Below are 17,133 nucleotides of genomic sequence, written 5' to 3' on the forward strand. Positions count from 1 at the left end.
TTTTTTGTGCCGTGAAATAGTTTTTTTGTTCTTGTTTTTCCGTGTTGCTTTTAATTTTGAAGGAGGGCTGGGTTTTCTTTCATTACACTGTTTTGGTAGTCTTATATTTAAAAAAAATGGCTCCTGCTTGTTTGCTTTGTTGCAATGTTGTCCTAGTTGCTTGGTTTACTTCTTCTACGCCGTCATCTTCTTCTTCGTTTTCGTCTTGGTTACAAAATCACGTTCTTTAAATATGGAAGTCTTGTGGTTAGTGTGGAGAAATGTTATAGTAGATGTGTTTTCATAAAGATGATGGTAATGGTAATTGTAGTTTAGCTGGCATTTGCGTTCTTATGGGCTATTTTGTTTAAAATTTAAAATTTTAGGCTGCTATGGCCTCATTTTGCCGTCATTCCCATTGATGGGGTGATGGTGGCAATTCGGAAGGGTGTGCCACTGTTGAACTGGAAAATATTAAAAAGTGTTTTTAATAAAATTGTTGTAGTAAATGAAAGGGATAGGAAATATATTTTTAGGGGGAAATAGAAATAAAAAGCACAAACAACAACTTGTCATAGCTAATAATTATTAAAAAAAAAAAACATCAACATTGTTTTAAAATAAGAAGAAGTTGAAAGTTTTTTTTTACCGATAAAATGAAACCCAACACCACTACAGAAGAAAAACTAAATTTTATTATCCATATACATATTAATTAGGTGAAACATCCTAGGCATCGGTGGTGTTCAATTGTGAACAAGCATCTTGAAATGCAGTGCATGCAAAAATTGGAGCAAGGACCTATGTGAAGAATAAAACCTACTAAACCAATGCTCCCAAGGTGGCGGTTACCGAAATATCGTTATTTCTTAATACGATATTTCGGTGGCGGTTCCTTAATGGCCTTGGGAGCATTTTATAGCCACGGAATGCTTTATTTGACATTTCCATGTTGTCGGATGAATTCAATGGAGTACGTTCAAGTCTTGGAAGACAAATTATTGCCATTTTGGGAAGGCAGCAACAATCGTAATACTCAAGTATGGTTAAAATCGAAAAATATTAAAATTTCCGACCAGAATTCGATCGAGAACATGTGTGAAATCTTGACTCATCGTGTCTATGCAGAAAACCTCCAATACCAAACTGTATTTTACCTCCAAGAAGTGATTATCGATGAATGCCGGTCAATCGATGAAGACTTGCGAATAATTTTGATCAACAGTGTTATGGATAAAATTTTTGAACTTATTAAAAATAAGGGAGGCCCTACCCATTAATTATAAAATTTATTTAATATTTTTATGTTTTAAAAAATATTTTTTTCTAATTTTGTAAAAGTGCGTTTAGTTATGCAACACCAGCAATTTTGAAAGTGCAGAATTCGGCGAAAGAATAAATTAATTATTTTTGTTGGATAATATGTGTTTTTGATCGTTTTATTGTGAACAATAACTTAATGGGTCCATTTTATTTGTCAACTAACATACCAATTGAATTAAAGGTGCGTCTATAGTTATGATACGCAGTGTATTAAGCTTCAAAATTTTGCACTCTTACTGCTACAACTCCTAGAATGTTTGGAATTGAAAATTGCATATTTCAGGCCATATAACGGCAACGCTTAGTTCGGTAATTGTTAATGTTGATCCACTTTTTAGAATAGCCCTTAGAAAATCTCCCAATCAAAAGTTGTCGGTATTGACCGGAGTAGGCCTTATGTAATGACAGTCGCCATTATTTGGTATTTTTAGCTCTAATGTAATATTTTCGACTCTTTTCCACCATTAGTTGGGGCGTAAAATTATACGAGCGAGGCTGATATCTAATGTCACCAATTTATGACGTTTAGACAGATCTTTTAAGACTGGCTATGAATTTCATAGTACTTAATACAGAGGCGGAACCATTATATGAGGACTATGTCAAAATATAGGACTACAATTTTCTGCCAAAACCTTTTTATACTCCAAACCTCAGAAATTACTAATTATAGCCACATCGGTTGAAAAACAGGTCTTCGGCCATCAACATACTAAAATGTGGGGGATAACTACTCCGTGAAGAAGTGTTTCATCTTCCAAAAATCTGGATAAGAGAATTGTCTCCAAAAACCTCCATAATGGCGAATAAAAATCTTAACATAAAATTGCAAACTACAAAAGGCAATTCAATAATCATATTGGAATAGAACAGCGATGGTAGACTTGTCCTCAATGATAAAATCTAGGTAAAAATATTATTCACAGCCGGGTAATTGTCATCGCTATCACCTCTGGTGGAAATTAGATTTAAAGGTCATTAATACGCCACACAATGTTTGAAAAGTATTATTCATACTTTTACTTGCACACAACATCAGAAATAAGGGTTTTCTTCTCTCTCAAGTACGTTTGATATTATATAAAAAAACTGTCCATATTCCAAATTTGTAAAGACAAACTCAAAAACAGTTTTCGATTTTTATAAATAAGACTTTTTAATTGATGTACTTTTTATAGTTTTTTTTTTTCATTTTTTTACAGTTTTTAAAAACAAAAATCACCTGTTAAAACATCGTAGGAACATTTTTAATAATAAATAAATTTTTATCCGGACTTGAAGTGGAAAGAAATTTGATACATCTATAAAAATATAAAAACCCATGTATCTAAATAAGTTTATTAGAAACTTTGTGTCAGTTATTTATTTCCATATTCTATACCAGAAAATATGATGGACAATGAGGTTGCCTATTACTAAACGAATTTATATATATAAATATATATATATCTGAACCCATTTGAATCAACAATTATTATAGATAAAAGTCGAAATCCTTCACGTATATTTTGGTTAGTCCTTGGGAAAATTAATAGCCAATCCTGGACAATTAATTGACCATGTAGTGGGGATATGCATAAATCAATTATCAAATTCATAATACGGAGGTCATCAACTGTAACTATGGGTCTAAGTGTTTTGTTTTAGGGTGTAATATACAATTACACACTAACATATACGACAGGGTAGTATTAAATAATTAACTCAAAGCTGAGTTTTTAAACCATTAAATCTAAGTCTAAAGCAACTAATAATTTGAAAAATGTCTCTACGCAAAATGCCCTTTCTTTCTATATGTCCCAAAAATGCCTTTTCTTTCAATATGTCCCTGAATACATATTCAATCAAGATGGCTATTTTTTATACACAAATATATAAATTTACGTTTTTTTTGTTTTGTTTTAATTGGCAGCATAATTTTTATTTCTATTCTTATTATTTACAATTATAGATATTTTTTAAGAACAAACTTTTACAATTCGCTCATTTACAAAATATTATTTTTTTAGTGTATTAATTTATATTTAGACAAAAAGAAATTAAAAAAAAAATATAAAAATATATTTAGTACGACACCACAATTATAAAAAAATATTAAAGTATTTTCTAATGGAAACATCTCAAAAATTAAAACTTATTTAGAGAATAAATTTTTTTGCAGATGCTCTACATGACCTAAATTAAACATGTTTTGTTTACGAATAAGTTTCACAAAATTAATGAAAAAAAAACACAATAATTAAAAATGTTTAGCAATAATTTATGGTCAAGACTTTATAAGAGTCACAAGTAAAGTATTACAACAAAATAATTCTACTCAATAATCACTGCTGCTTTTTTTGCACGACACGACGTTTATTACAAAAAATTGACGCTCTGGGAAGATGATTTGTGGGGAAGGTTGATGGATGCATTCCAAAACACACAGGGGATGGACGATGTTCTTTTTTTTGCAAATTTGATCAATCGATGGATGGATGTGTGAGGTTATGCATTTTAGTGCCGTTGTTCTCTAATTGTTGGTTGGGATGGCAAATATTTGCCTTTTCTCTCTCTCTTTCTCGCTCTCTTACACATTCTGACATTATTACTTCGTCGATGACAAACTAGGGACAATAAAATGGTAGCATTAAAAAACAATAAGTTATTGAACAGATTATTAACAAAAAAATTAAAATTAAATATTTAAATTATATAATAATTATTATCATTATAAAAACGGGGGGAAATGTACAAATAGTTTACGTTATATTTATTATTATTATTGATTGAATTTATTTAAATGTGGTTAATAACTGAAAGTTTAGTCACACAAATAATTATTTACAAACAATTAACGAAAAGGAATTTTTAATATGAATTAAGTGATGAATGTATGTAAATGTCATTATCATCATTAACGCGTACTCACACACACGCACACACGAACTTAATTAATTGATTGAAATTTATAAATTAGTAAGAAGAAGCATTAAATATGATATATGTATGCTATTTGTGTGTGTTTGAAAATGAAATGAAACAATATGAACAGTAGAAATAAATAGTTTGATATTTTTTACATAAAAGGTAATTATTTAACAATTTTTGTATTGCAATTAAAAGAAAATTATTGTCAATTGTTGTTGTTAAAAAAAAAAACGGACACAAATACATACAATAAAATCACAAAATCATGTAAAAATCTGAACTGCTACATTATTTGGCAAAGTTTTATGACTAAGGAATCCATAAATATTAATCGAAAATATTTTGTGAAACTTTTTCAAATGATTCTTGATTACAAAGAACTATGCAATATAATATAATAAATAGTAATGTTGCATTTTCACAAAGCATGACCTATGAAATTCATACATTGGTTAGGCTACGCCCTTTTCAGTTATAAATCAAAACCATCAAGTATAGTTTTAATTATTTTATTCTTTATTCGAAATCTATATTTGTAAATAAAAAAATTTAATTTCAAATTCAAAAAATCCATTTACATTATATTACCAAATTTAAAATTTTACTTTGATTTGAAATTTTGGCAATATTAAACTGGCTGGCAGATTAATGAAATTGAAGACTTGCAACTTTACATGTATGTATTTGATGATTTCAAGAATAAGAAAATTAAATTTTGTTGCTGTTTTGGAGTTCTTTTTTTGAAATTAAAGAAAATTCCTCATTTCGACGGCCGACCACTGAAAAATCCGAACCCAACATTTCCTACGGCATTCGAAAGAGTGCATGTCTGGCTGGTATTGACTATATCTTCAAGAACTGTTTGCGACCCATATTAATCATTTTTGATAGAAAGATTTTACACTCAATAAGAACTCAAAATTTGCTTGAAATCCGTATCTAAAACACATTATTCAATTCTATTCTAGAACTACTAGCATATAGCTCCATCTTAAATATTGCGTGTTCTATGGCCATTTCAATATCCAGATGAAAATTAGTGTATAAATCTGATTTAAGTTATATTGCGAAAATACAAAAGGGATGACTACTGATTTGCCATATTTGGATCATTCGCACAGTAATCCCATATTAATCCCATTGAACGTTTAAGAGAACATGTGTGGATCGACAAACAAGAAAAAGGGAAATTATAGGTAAGGATTAACTCAAATAAAACCAGTAAGGAAAGTAGTAAAATCGGACTGGGCCGACTATATGATACCCTTTACCACTTTGGGAATACCCTTCACCACTTTGGGAATATGTACATCTGAACCGATTTCAGGGAAACTTGCCAAAGACTAATTTATATTACTTAAGTACGTTGTGTCAATCGGCCTAGCTATGGATCTTTTCACGAAGCTTAACAACATCATTCTGGACATAATTCAGTACCCTATACCAAAATTTGTACAAATCGAAAGGTATATAGGGACTTTGGTGCATCAATTACTTAAAATCGGATGAAAATATATATGAGATCTGTATCTAAATCGTAACAGATTTTCACGAAACTTAGCACACGTCATTCTAGCCATAAGTCAGTACGCTATCACAAATCTCGTGCAAATCGACTGATTTTCAGAGAATTTGGGGCATCAATTACCTAAAATCGGATGAAAATGGGAGCTATATCTAAATCTGAACCGAAACTTCGCACACATCATTCTAGGCTTAATTCAGTGCGCTATGTCACAATTCGTGCAAATGAAAAGATTTTCAGGGACTTTGGTGCACCAATACCTAAAATCGTGCGAAAATATATATGGGAGCTATATTTAAATCTGAACCGATTTTCATGAAACTTAGCACACATTATTATAGACGAAATTAAGTACGCTATGCCAAATTTCGTGCAAATCGAAAGATATATAGGGACTTTAGTATACAATTTACCGTAAATCGGACGAAGATATATATGGGAGCTATATCTAAATCTGAACTGATTTTCACGAAACTTGGCAGACATCATTCTAGACCTTATTCATTACGCTGTGCCAAATTTCGTGCAAATCGAAAGATATATAGGGACTTTGGTACACAATTTACCTTAAATCGGACGAAGATATATATGGGAGCTATATATGAATCTGAACCTATTTTCAGGAAACTTAACACACATCACTCTATACTTAATTCATTACGCTGTGCCAAATTTCGTGCAAATCGAAAGATATATAGGGACTTTGGTGCACCATTTACATTAAATCGGACGAAATCTGAACCGATTTTTCCCAATTTCAATAGGGTTCGTCCTTGGGCCAAATAAGTGGTCTATACCAAATTTCATCCAAATCGGATCATAAATGGGACCTGTACTTTGTTCACAAAAATACATGGACGGACGGACATACGTAAATCGACTCAGAAAGTGATTCTATGCATATTCTCAAAAGGAACCATGTGTCTATCTCGTTTCCTTTTGCCTGTTACAAACATATGCACAAAGACATAATACCCTGTACCACAGTGTGGTGAAGGGTATAAATACGAAGACAGTTCGGAAACTTCTTAGCCTAGCACAAAAAGCGCGGTATAAACAGAAAAAGTTAAGAGTTTTGGAAACATTCATCTCTATTATGAACACATATTAAATATTGCTTCTATCTGGCAACTCCTTCATATAGAAAGAGAAGAAACTACAGAAATTGTAGACAAAGTGCATGATATGGTTTTAAATGATCGACGAATAAAAATGCGTGAAATTGCTAATATCATGAGCATCTCAAATGATAGAGTCCATTTAATTTTGCATGAAGAACTACAGATGAAAAAGCTTTCTGCAAGATGCTTGCCGCATTTGTTAACAGTCGATCAAAAACGCATAATAATGAAAATTTCTCAAGCTTGTTTGGATTGTTTTAAGCGAAATAAAATGGTTTTTAAGCGTCGTTTTATAACTGTTGATGAGACATGGATCCACCACTCTGCTTCAGAGACAAAAGAACAATCCAAACGAGGCAAAAACAATTCAATCGGCTGGTAAGGTTATGGCAACGGTTTTTTTGGGACTTCAAAGACATTTTATTGATTGACTATGTACAAAAGGGTAAAACAATAAATTCACAGTACTATTGCAACTGTTTGGATCAATTAAATGTACAAATACGAGGAAAACGTCCTTGATTACAACACAACAACATTATTTTTAATCAAAACAATGCACCAGCGCACAAGATTTTTAACAATGGCTAAAACCTACGAATTAAAGTACGAGTTGCTTGACCACCCACCTTATTCTCCTGATTTAGCGTCCAGCGACTTTTACTTGTTCCCAAATCTAAAAAAATCTTGCTGGCAAGCGTTTAACCTCAAATGAAGATGCAATTACAGTTGTAAACCACTATTTTGAAGACCTTGAGGAAAACTATTTTAATCAAGGGATAGAATTGCTAGAAAAGCGTTGGACTAAGGGTTTTGAAGTTTCAGGAGATTAAATTGAAAAATAAAAATATTTTTGAAAGCCTTACTACTCTCTTTTATTGATAGGCTGACAATTGCCTGTTGCCTGAAGTACTAAACAGCTTTTGAAACCGATGTCGAGAACATTGTAGGCATTAAAATCAAAGGCAATCAAATAAAATTCTAATAATTTTCAAAGTAGCTATTTTAATATAGTAATTATTTTCATATAGAGAAAATGTACTGATAAAATTTGTTTATTTCAAACAAGAATTGCTTATCCCCATTTAAATATATATAATACAATAAAACATATACAGTAATACATACACAATATAACTCAATAGAGCAAATGACAGTAATTTCCTTTTAATTAACATTATCAAAATACTAATTTTCAATTATTAAAGCAACAAATAGTTATTATCAATTTGTTAAAGAAAATATTGTTGATTTATTCATCAATGAAATTAATCGGAATGTGAATGATAAATAAATAAAAAAGAAAATTGTTTTAATTAGAGTTGCAATTGCAATTATCATATTTGTGTACGCCTGAAAGTATGTGACATAAAATAATGCTAATTACGAGTAGTTGACAATGTCGTTGTTTGTGCTTTTTTGTTTGCGATATTGTTGTTTTACGTTAAAAACATGGAAAATAGGGGAAATATTTAAACATTGGGCGTAATAACAATTTGTGGGAGAGGAGGTTGATTTTCAAAAATAAAATTCATTTAGTTGACCTACTTGGCTTTCACAACAGCTTATATTCCTGTAACTGGCCACAATTCACAAACGGATGTTCGACGACTAGACTTTTTGAAGCAACAGTTTTAATGGATAGGCAGTTATGCTGTTTTGTTTTTTATTTTTTATTGTTGTTCTTTAAAAAATATTGCGTACAAAATGCTATCTCACCTAGGGCTTGGTTGATGAGGCGGCAATATTATATAACATTTTATTACTATTTCATCTATTTGTGAACTCTTTGATGATGTTTATTTTTTTAAGTTATTCATATCTAGATTTGTTTGTAAAATTTGTAAATGCATTTTGTCATTTTGTTTATTTTTCTTTAATAAGAAAAATCCGCCTACGCTAACAGATTTTCTTATGTACATTTTTTCGAATTTCGTTTTGTGTTTTGTTTTCAAGATCAATTATTTTGATCCGTCATTAATCATTACAGTAGTAGCAGCAGCAGTGTTTCTTGCAGTAGAACTATTTTGTAGTTGATCTCTGCTATTTTATTGGCTTTATTGTTATGTTTCGTTTGTTCGGTGTTTGTTTTTATTTCATTTTGTTGCAGTAGTAGCAAAGGAAGAAAAATAACAATAGGCAAAATGTTAAAAATAAATTTAAAACAAAAAAGATTTTAGTTGAGATAGATTTCTATTAAAGTAAAAATGGAAAAAGGGAACAAATTAACATGTTGTTAAGAAAAAATTCGAATCAGTCATAGTTAAGGGACTTGAAAGTTTAGAGAACTTACATTCAAAGGTTATTTAAGGAAGGGCAAGGATAGTGACAACAATATTTAGCTTACCTGGCAAAACTTTTGAATGCTGCACTTTGTGGATTTATACACAGTGGAACACGTCCCGTTTGTAATTGTTCGGCAATGAATTTGTGCATTTCCTCTGTAATAGTTTTATAAAAAAAAATATTAGAATATATTGATATATAGAAATTGGGTTCAATACTACTAAGTAAATAGATCTCTTAAATCTAGACTTCTCTATAATGAGGAATTTTCCATAGAAGAGACCCCTATCCTTCTCTGTATAGAAAATCTTTATATATGCATACGATTATATCTGTATAATAGAATTCTATCATATGAAAAAACCTTATGTCGATAGAGGAAGATCCTTGTTCATACAGAATAGCCTTTGTCACACACAAACACATTGAATTAATAAACAACGAATTTTTAAGAAATTTTTGGGGCTGCACAGTGTATAGGATATATAATACCCAATATTTTTAGTTATTATCACAACTTAAAACTTGTATTTTTTAATCATATTTTTCAAGGGCTATTACAGTACTTATGAATATTTTATAAAAAATATTTTCAAGGTCTATCGCAGCTATAAATATGGATTTTTTATAGAATATTTGTTGCAAGGCCTATCACAGTTTTTTTAAAAAAAATATTAGTTTTTTAATCCTATTTTTAATTTTTTAATTCTATTTTTAAGCACTATTACAGAATTGAGCTTTGATTTTTAAAAATCATTCTACAGATTATTAAAATCTCGTATTATCTTAGTGGATCTTTCTTTACGTCTTAGCTGCATGTCTCTATAGAATATACATCTAGTAGTAGAATATATACAGAATATCCTTGTAACTATGGAATAGCATTACATATATAGAAAAGCTATCTAACTACAGAAAAATCTATCCCTAGAAAAGTTTTTTAAAGACTTTTTTTAAATATAAATTCTATTGGAAAACCCTTCTTTTCATTTCACCCACCTTTAACCTGTTGTACTGATGTCAATTTTCTTTCCCATAAATCATCGAATGCCTGACCGGCCGATGGTTCAAAATCATTTGTATATTGCCGCATACCGGCCGGTGTGGTGAAACAACATTTACACATGCATGAATGATAACGTAAACGTCCTTCGTCCAAATAGGGATGGGCCAATGCATCCGTCACTGAAATACGCTTATCCTGCAAAACAAGCAAAGATACACACCGACATTAAATTACAAAACTCATACAAATGCAAATGCCACATTTTCACTTACCGGATCAAATACCAACATTTGACAAAGCAAATGCACAGCTTCGTGTGTGGCATGTGAACTTAGTGTATAGAGAGCTGAGAATGAGGGCAGTTTGGGTGCACGTCTTAGCATATGTGAACGAGCTCCGCCACAGGCATGACGCATATCCTCCATCGAGGGTGTACCCAGCAATTCGGTAATGAGATCTAATTGTTGTACAGGATTTTGAGCTTGGAAGAGTATACGGCGACCGAGTAGTTCGCCAAAAATGCAACCCACCGACCACACATCAACCGCCGATGAATAATGTCGGGCACCCATTAGAATTTCCGGTGCCCGGTAATATTGTGTCACCACCTCTTGGGTCATGTGTTTCGTTTGGTCGGGCTCCTCGACACGTGCCAGCCCGAAATCGCATATTTTCAATACACAATTGGAATTGACCAACAGATTGCCGGGCTTGATGTCACGATGCAGTATTCGGGCAGAATGTAAATATTTGAGACCACGTAGAATTTGATACAGGAACACTTTGATGTGATCGGCAGATAAATGTTGCGGCGAAACAATAATTTTATGGAGATCTGATTGAAGAAGTTCGGTTATCACATATCTGAAATAAAAAAAAAAAAAAAATAATAATAGTGTGAGTTAAGTACAATTAATTAAGTCTGTCATAAATTTAATTTTTATGTTTAGTTGAGATTTTTTATAGCTTCAAAGGTTTTTGGAATAAGAAACGTGTTTTAAATATAGCTCAAAGCGTAATTGTGATTCTTCAAAATTTTCAGAAAAAAAAGTATTTCCTTTTCTACTATTTTATGTTTATGTATACTTCGAGTGAAACTGTAAACAAATTGTATATACAATTCCATTAAAATTGATTTCCAATGGAAATCGCTGCAAACAAAACGTTTATAAATTGATGCACAGGAAAAATGTTGTTAAATGGAAAGACCCAATTAATGGGTTGAAATATAAATATTTTTTCTGTTTCAAGGATTATCAATTATTGGTTGGAGGACTATCACAGCTGTAAGCTTGAAATTGGTTAAGGATTTTTTTGTGTATGACAATACAAATAAATAATTTAAAAAATTGAATATTCAAAGAATTATTGTTCAAGAACTATTACAGCTCTAAATTTAGATTTTTAAAGAATTTATTGTTCAAGGACAGTAAGACCTATATATGTGAATATTGTAAGGCTATGATTACAATATCTATTACAAATATAGGCCTGGATTTTTAAATAATATTTTAAAGAATGTGGATTTTTTAAAGAATATTTTTTCAAGGGGTGTTTGATCCATAGGTTAGATTTTTTAAATAATATTTTTTCAAGGACTGCATATTTGGATTTTTTAGAAAATATTGTTTTTTAAGAATTGTGCATTTTTCGAGGAATATATTTAAAGAGCTGTGAATTATTTAAAGAATAATTTTTCTGGGCTGTAAGGGCTATAGGTGTGGAGTTTTGAAAGAATATTTTTTCAAGGTCTGTTAGGAATTTTTTTAGAAAATATATTTTTTAAAGACAAATTGTTGTCATAAGAATAAGCTTGGATTTTTAAAGGATGCTTTTATGAGGATAGGTTGAGGTAAACGAGAGGATTTTTTTTTTTTCAAATAGTATTTTTTCAAATAGAATATTTTTCAAGGACTGCCATAATAATAAGCGTGGATATTAAAAACTGTTTTTTTAATGGCAATTACAGCTATAAGCCTGAAATTTTAAACAATATTGGTCCAAGAACTATGACAAATATAAGCCTGAATTTTTAGAGAGCGTTTTTTTCAAGAAGTATGACAGCTAAAAATCAGAATTTTTTAAGAATATTTTTTTAAAAGATCAGAATATTTACCAGGACAATTATATTAAAATTTTATAATTTTTCCAGACAATGACAGCGCCAAAAAAAAAAAATGGCGTTCTCTTTGAAAACATCTTACTCGAGAAATTTGGTCGAGTAAAAATAGTAATCAGGAATGCCTACTTCTGATTGGCTGTTATGTTCATTTTGGCATATTTACTAGATTTGCGTTCCCGATCTTTTCAAATTATTTTGTACTCAGAGCAATTTTCAAATGTTTCCCTTTTACTAGATTTACTATTAAACAAGTGAAAAAGCGTTAAGTTCGGCCGGGACGAAATAGATATACTGACAGGTACTAGAAATGAATATGTAGGGAACATACCAAAAAGTGGACCTATACCGATATGTCTAAAAAGGGATTATGTAAACCATAGTGTAAACCATAATAAAAATTTCAGAACTTTTTAATTGATAATTCAAATTCGAAGATGGGGAATACCGGTCCACTCTTTCTGAAACCTTCACACAGGGGCTAGATCTAACTGCGGCAATAGTTCATTATCGAACATTACGCTCTAATGTTTTATCTCGCTATCCTCCGCAGGTGAAATGATTTCAACAGAGTCTTAGAACCAAACTCAAAACGTGGAACAAATGAGATAACTATTTTAATATAAAAAAGGGGGTTATTTGAAGACTATCCCAAAAAATGGGCGAATATTAAAAATTTTTGGTAGAGAGATTTGTTACCATATACGACTACGAAATACCAAATATCAGCAAATTCGGTTGAAAAACGCGCTCAAGGACCCAAAATACCGAAAATTGGGGGTACCATTATATGAGGGCTATCCGAAAACATGGACCTATATTCATAATTTTTTGTGGAGATATTTGGAACCTATTAAAAACTCAAAATACTAAATTACAACTAATTCGTCGGAAAAATACGATCAAAACCCCCAAAATACTGAAAATTAGGAGGTAGTGTTATATGGGGGCTACCAGAAAAAGTGAACCTATATTTATAATTTTTTGTGGAGACATTTAGTACCCAATAAGAATTCAATGTAGCAAATTTCAGCGAATTCGGTTGAAAACCCCGCTCAATAACCCCAAAGTACCGAAAATCTGAGGGTACCCTTATATGGGAGCTATCCGAAAAAATTGATCTATATTCATAATTTTTTGTGGAGATATTTGGAACCTATTAAGACCTTAAAATACCAAATTGCAACTAATTCGGCGGAAAAATACGATAAAAACCCCTAAAATACTGAAAATTGGGAGGTACCGTTATATGGGGGCTACCAGAAAAAGTGGACCTATATTTATAATTTTTTGTGGAGATATTTATTACCCAATAAGAACCCAATGTAGCAAATTTCAGCGAATTCGGTTGAAAAACGCGCTCAAGAACCCCAAAATACCGAAAATTGGGGGGTACCCTTATATGGGAGCTATGCCTAAACGTGGACCCATGAAGCCCATCTTCGAACTTGACCTGCCTGCAGACAAAAGAAGACCCTATGCAAAATTTTGGCGATCTATCTCAATTCGTTTAGACGCTAGAGTGATTACAACAGACAGACGGACATGGCTACATCGTCATAGAATTTTACGCTGATCAAGAATATATATACTTTAAAGGGTCGGAAATGATTATTTCGATGAGTTACAAACGGAAAAACAAAACTAATATACCCTCCATACTATGGTGGAAGGTATAAAAAGTACTGGAACAACCACTTATGTTTTACATTTTTTGACAGAATACATTTGACCTTGAAAGTCCGACCTTGAAAGTCTAACCTATTTAGATTTTTTGATATAATATATTTGTCCTTGAAAGTCTAACCTCTCAAATGATGTTACATTTAAAATATTGATTAATTTATCACAGATTTTGAAGGTTAATAGGACAATGCCATTTATTTTGACATCATTTTCCATGAATAGTGAAAATATAAGCAGAAAATGAAATAATCCTTACTAATTTTGTCATTTTTTAGGATTTTGTTGTTGCAAGCCTTTAATTTGATACTTGTGAAGATATTCCACAGTATCAACTTTCGACGAGTATGTATTTTTTTTCTTCGAATAAGTTGGACAAGCATTAAAGATAACAATTAAACAAGCAGCTTGTCTACACTACGCCGTTACTTAGGCAGCTATTTCTTTAATTGGCGGGTCATAAAGTGAAGTAAAATGTTTCTACTTATTTCAAGGAACCTTTGGTGCTTCATCGTTCCTCATTCTCCCACACACAAGCCAACCAAAAGTATTCTTGCATAGCATTATCCTTATAAATAATGTATACAAACATTTGATACATTAAAACCACGGCAAGATTACCCCCTGGCGGTAAAGTGGTTCTGGGAAGTTAAGGAACAGTTTTTTCTTTGAATGTTTATTTTTAAATGCTGAAACAAAACGTATAAGGATAGGAAAAAAGAAAACAAAATGGATTACATTTCTTGGAAGAAATCCAAATGAGGTGGCTGTAGTATATCCAATGCCGATAAGACCTGTAATGAGATAAAAACACAAATACGAATAAATTAGTAATGCAAAATATATAAGACAAATAAACTTATAATTACTATTTATTATGTATGTATACAAATTGTGCAGAGAACACAGATTTTATGCAAATTATAATTTACATATTATTAATTGAAGAAATTTGTTTATGCAGTTTCTTAAGAGATTTACATAAATTATTATTATTTTTTAAATAAGATTGAGGTGAAAATTTTAACAGATGGAATTATCGTTTAATAGCGGCTTCGGTTGATTCTCAAAAATGAATGGTAAGAATCAGGCTCAGGTTAATATCATTGATCCGAAACCTAGACCCACATTATTATACCGGTGAAGGAGATCTGGGTAAATATTAAACATAACTGCTCGAATAAAGATCGGTAAAAAATTTATAAATGTCAAATTAACCATGACTTTTGTATGAAAATTTGCCTTTAATGGAGTATATATTTACTCCGGAACAAGAGGTGTGGTTGGCCTTTGTATTGATACCAATATTTTCTGTTATAAATATTGTTTAGTATTAAGTATTATTTCACTATAGTGGGCGAAATATTCGCGTGGATCTTTACGAAATTCACCAATGATGACATCTATAGTTTTTGGTAATTTTTTGTGTTTTTGGTAAAGATCGGTTAATATTTAGGGGATGAAATGGACAAAATACTAAATTTTTGTCGGTGTTCCGTCTCTCTAGAGGCCGCAATTATGGTCCGAATTTTACATGGAGAAGGGAATCGGGCCAAAGAATAAGCATACCTGTTTTCATAAAGATCGTGCAATATTTAGCGGATTAAATAAACCCCGACTTTTGTGTGAAAAATGACAAAAATTGTATTCTATATGTTTACTCCTGAAGGACATAGACCCGAAGAGTTGATAGTATATCCAAGAGGAGTGGTTGACCTTTAAATTGATACCAATTATATTGTCGTATGTACTCGGATGTGGGAGTTACACGTAAATATTCAAAGGTCCTTACGTATTCAGATATTATTTAATAAACCATTAACCATATAGCGCAGATCGCTCATGATCAGATAATAATTTTGGGATGAAAACTTAATTTTTTGTGTCTTTTTCGAGTCGATCTATAGGCCACAATTGAAATCCGAACATCACAATACATCCCTCGGTGAAAGGAATCTGGAATATTTGTTGACCTCTAGTCGGCCAAGAGAAGCATACAATGTTAGATTTTCGTGGAAGTTGTGTAGGGTATCATATGGTCGGCCCGTCAGACTATACTGCTCCGCTCACTGGTTTCTTTTGAGTTTATTGGAAAGTGCAGTGTTGGTTCGAAAATTTTCGGACTGACGATTTTTCACTGCAAAATGAGCAACGCGTAAACCCAAAACGTCTGTGAAGAATGATGACTTGAATGATCTAGTGGAAGCGGATCCAGACGTATCCACGAGGGAACTTGCTATCAGGATGAAAGCTGACCATACAACGGTATTGAGACACCATTCTGAGATTGGCAAAGGTAAGAAGATGGACAAGTGGGTAGCGCACGCACTGACAGAGCGAAATAAGCTGGATCGGTTAAACGAAACTGAACGAAATGGAATATGAAGTTTTGCAGCATCCACAATATTCACCGGATCTCTTGCCGACCGATTTTCATTTTTTCAAGCATTTAAAGCTGTTTTTAAGGGGCAAAGACAGGCATCTACGCTTTCAAATCTCCTTGGGAGAAGTGTATTGAAGCGAATGGAGCATACTTTGATTGAATAAATAGCTTGTGAAGAAATATATGCAGTTTTATACAATCTCTTAAGAAAGTTTATAAATTCTGGCACAGAAAAATGTACAATACACCAGGAGGAATTAAAATAAATATATTTAAATGTTTTTCTCAAGGACTATTTCAGCTGTAAATACAGAATATGTTTTTCAACGACTATCACAGCTATAAGCGTGACTTTGTTAAAGAATATTTTCAAGAACTAAAATCGTGGATATTTAAAGAATATTTTTCTAGAACAAAAAGTGTGAATTTTTAATTAACATTTTTCTAGAACAAAAAGTGTGGATTTTTAAAGAATATTTTTCAAGGACTCTTATATCTGCAATCGTGAAATTATGAAGGATTATCTCAGCAACACCGTGGATTTTTTTAAATAATATTTTCTCAAGAACTACCACAGCCATATATTGAATTTCTTAAATATATTTTCAAGAAGTATCATAGGTATGCCGTGAATTTGTACACCCTTCACCACACTGTGGTACAGGGTATTATGTCTTTGCATATATTTGTAACAGGCAACAGGAAACGAGACAGGTGGTTCCTTTTGAGAATATGCATACAATCACTTTCTGGGTTGAATTATGCATGTCCGTCCGTTAAGGTTAAAATGTGAATAAA

General features: G+C 31.7%; 1 protein-coding gene across 2 annotated transcripts in view; it reads right to left on the bottom strand.

Annotated features, from left to right (window-relative positions):
- Nucleotides 1–348: 348 nt before the first annotated feature.
- LOC133325790 (serine/threonine-protein kinase NLK) overlaps nt 349–17,133 on the bottom strand; it is a 204,384-nt gene continuing 187,599 nt past the window's right edge. Inside the window, exons 3-7 of one of the 2 annotated variants that reach the window (XM_061534513.1) lie at nt 14,691–14,746; nt 10,423–11,014; nt 10,144–10,345; nt 9,206–9,299; nt 349–443 (exon numbers count right to left, since the gene is read on the bottom strand). In XM_061534513.1, the coding sequence (XP_061390497.1) occupies nt 389–443; nt 9,206–9,299; nt 10,144–10,345; nt 10,423–11,014; nt 14,691–14,746 (999 nt within the window). In that variant the 3' untranslated portion in view covers nt 349–388. Of the gene's footprint in view, nt 444–8,853; nt 8,914–9,205; nt 9,300–10,143; nt 10,346–10,422; nt 11,015–14,690; nt 14,747–17,133 lie in introns of those variants that run through there. The other variant, XM_061534514.1, reaches the window with a different exon arrangement.

Source organism: Musca vetustissima, unplaced genomic scaffold (assembly GCF_032173495.1).
Source record: "Musca vetustissima isolate MV318-11 ecotype Yass unplaced genomic scaffold, APGP_CSIRO_Mvet_v1 utg12994, whole genome shotgun sequence".
In the NCBI taxonomy this organism is placed as follows: domain Eukaryota; kingdom Metazoa; phylum Arthropoda; class Insecta; order Diptera; family Muscidae; genus Musca; species Musca vetustissima.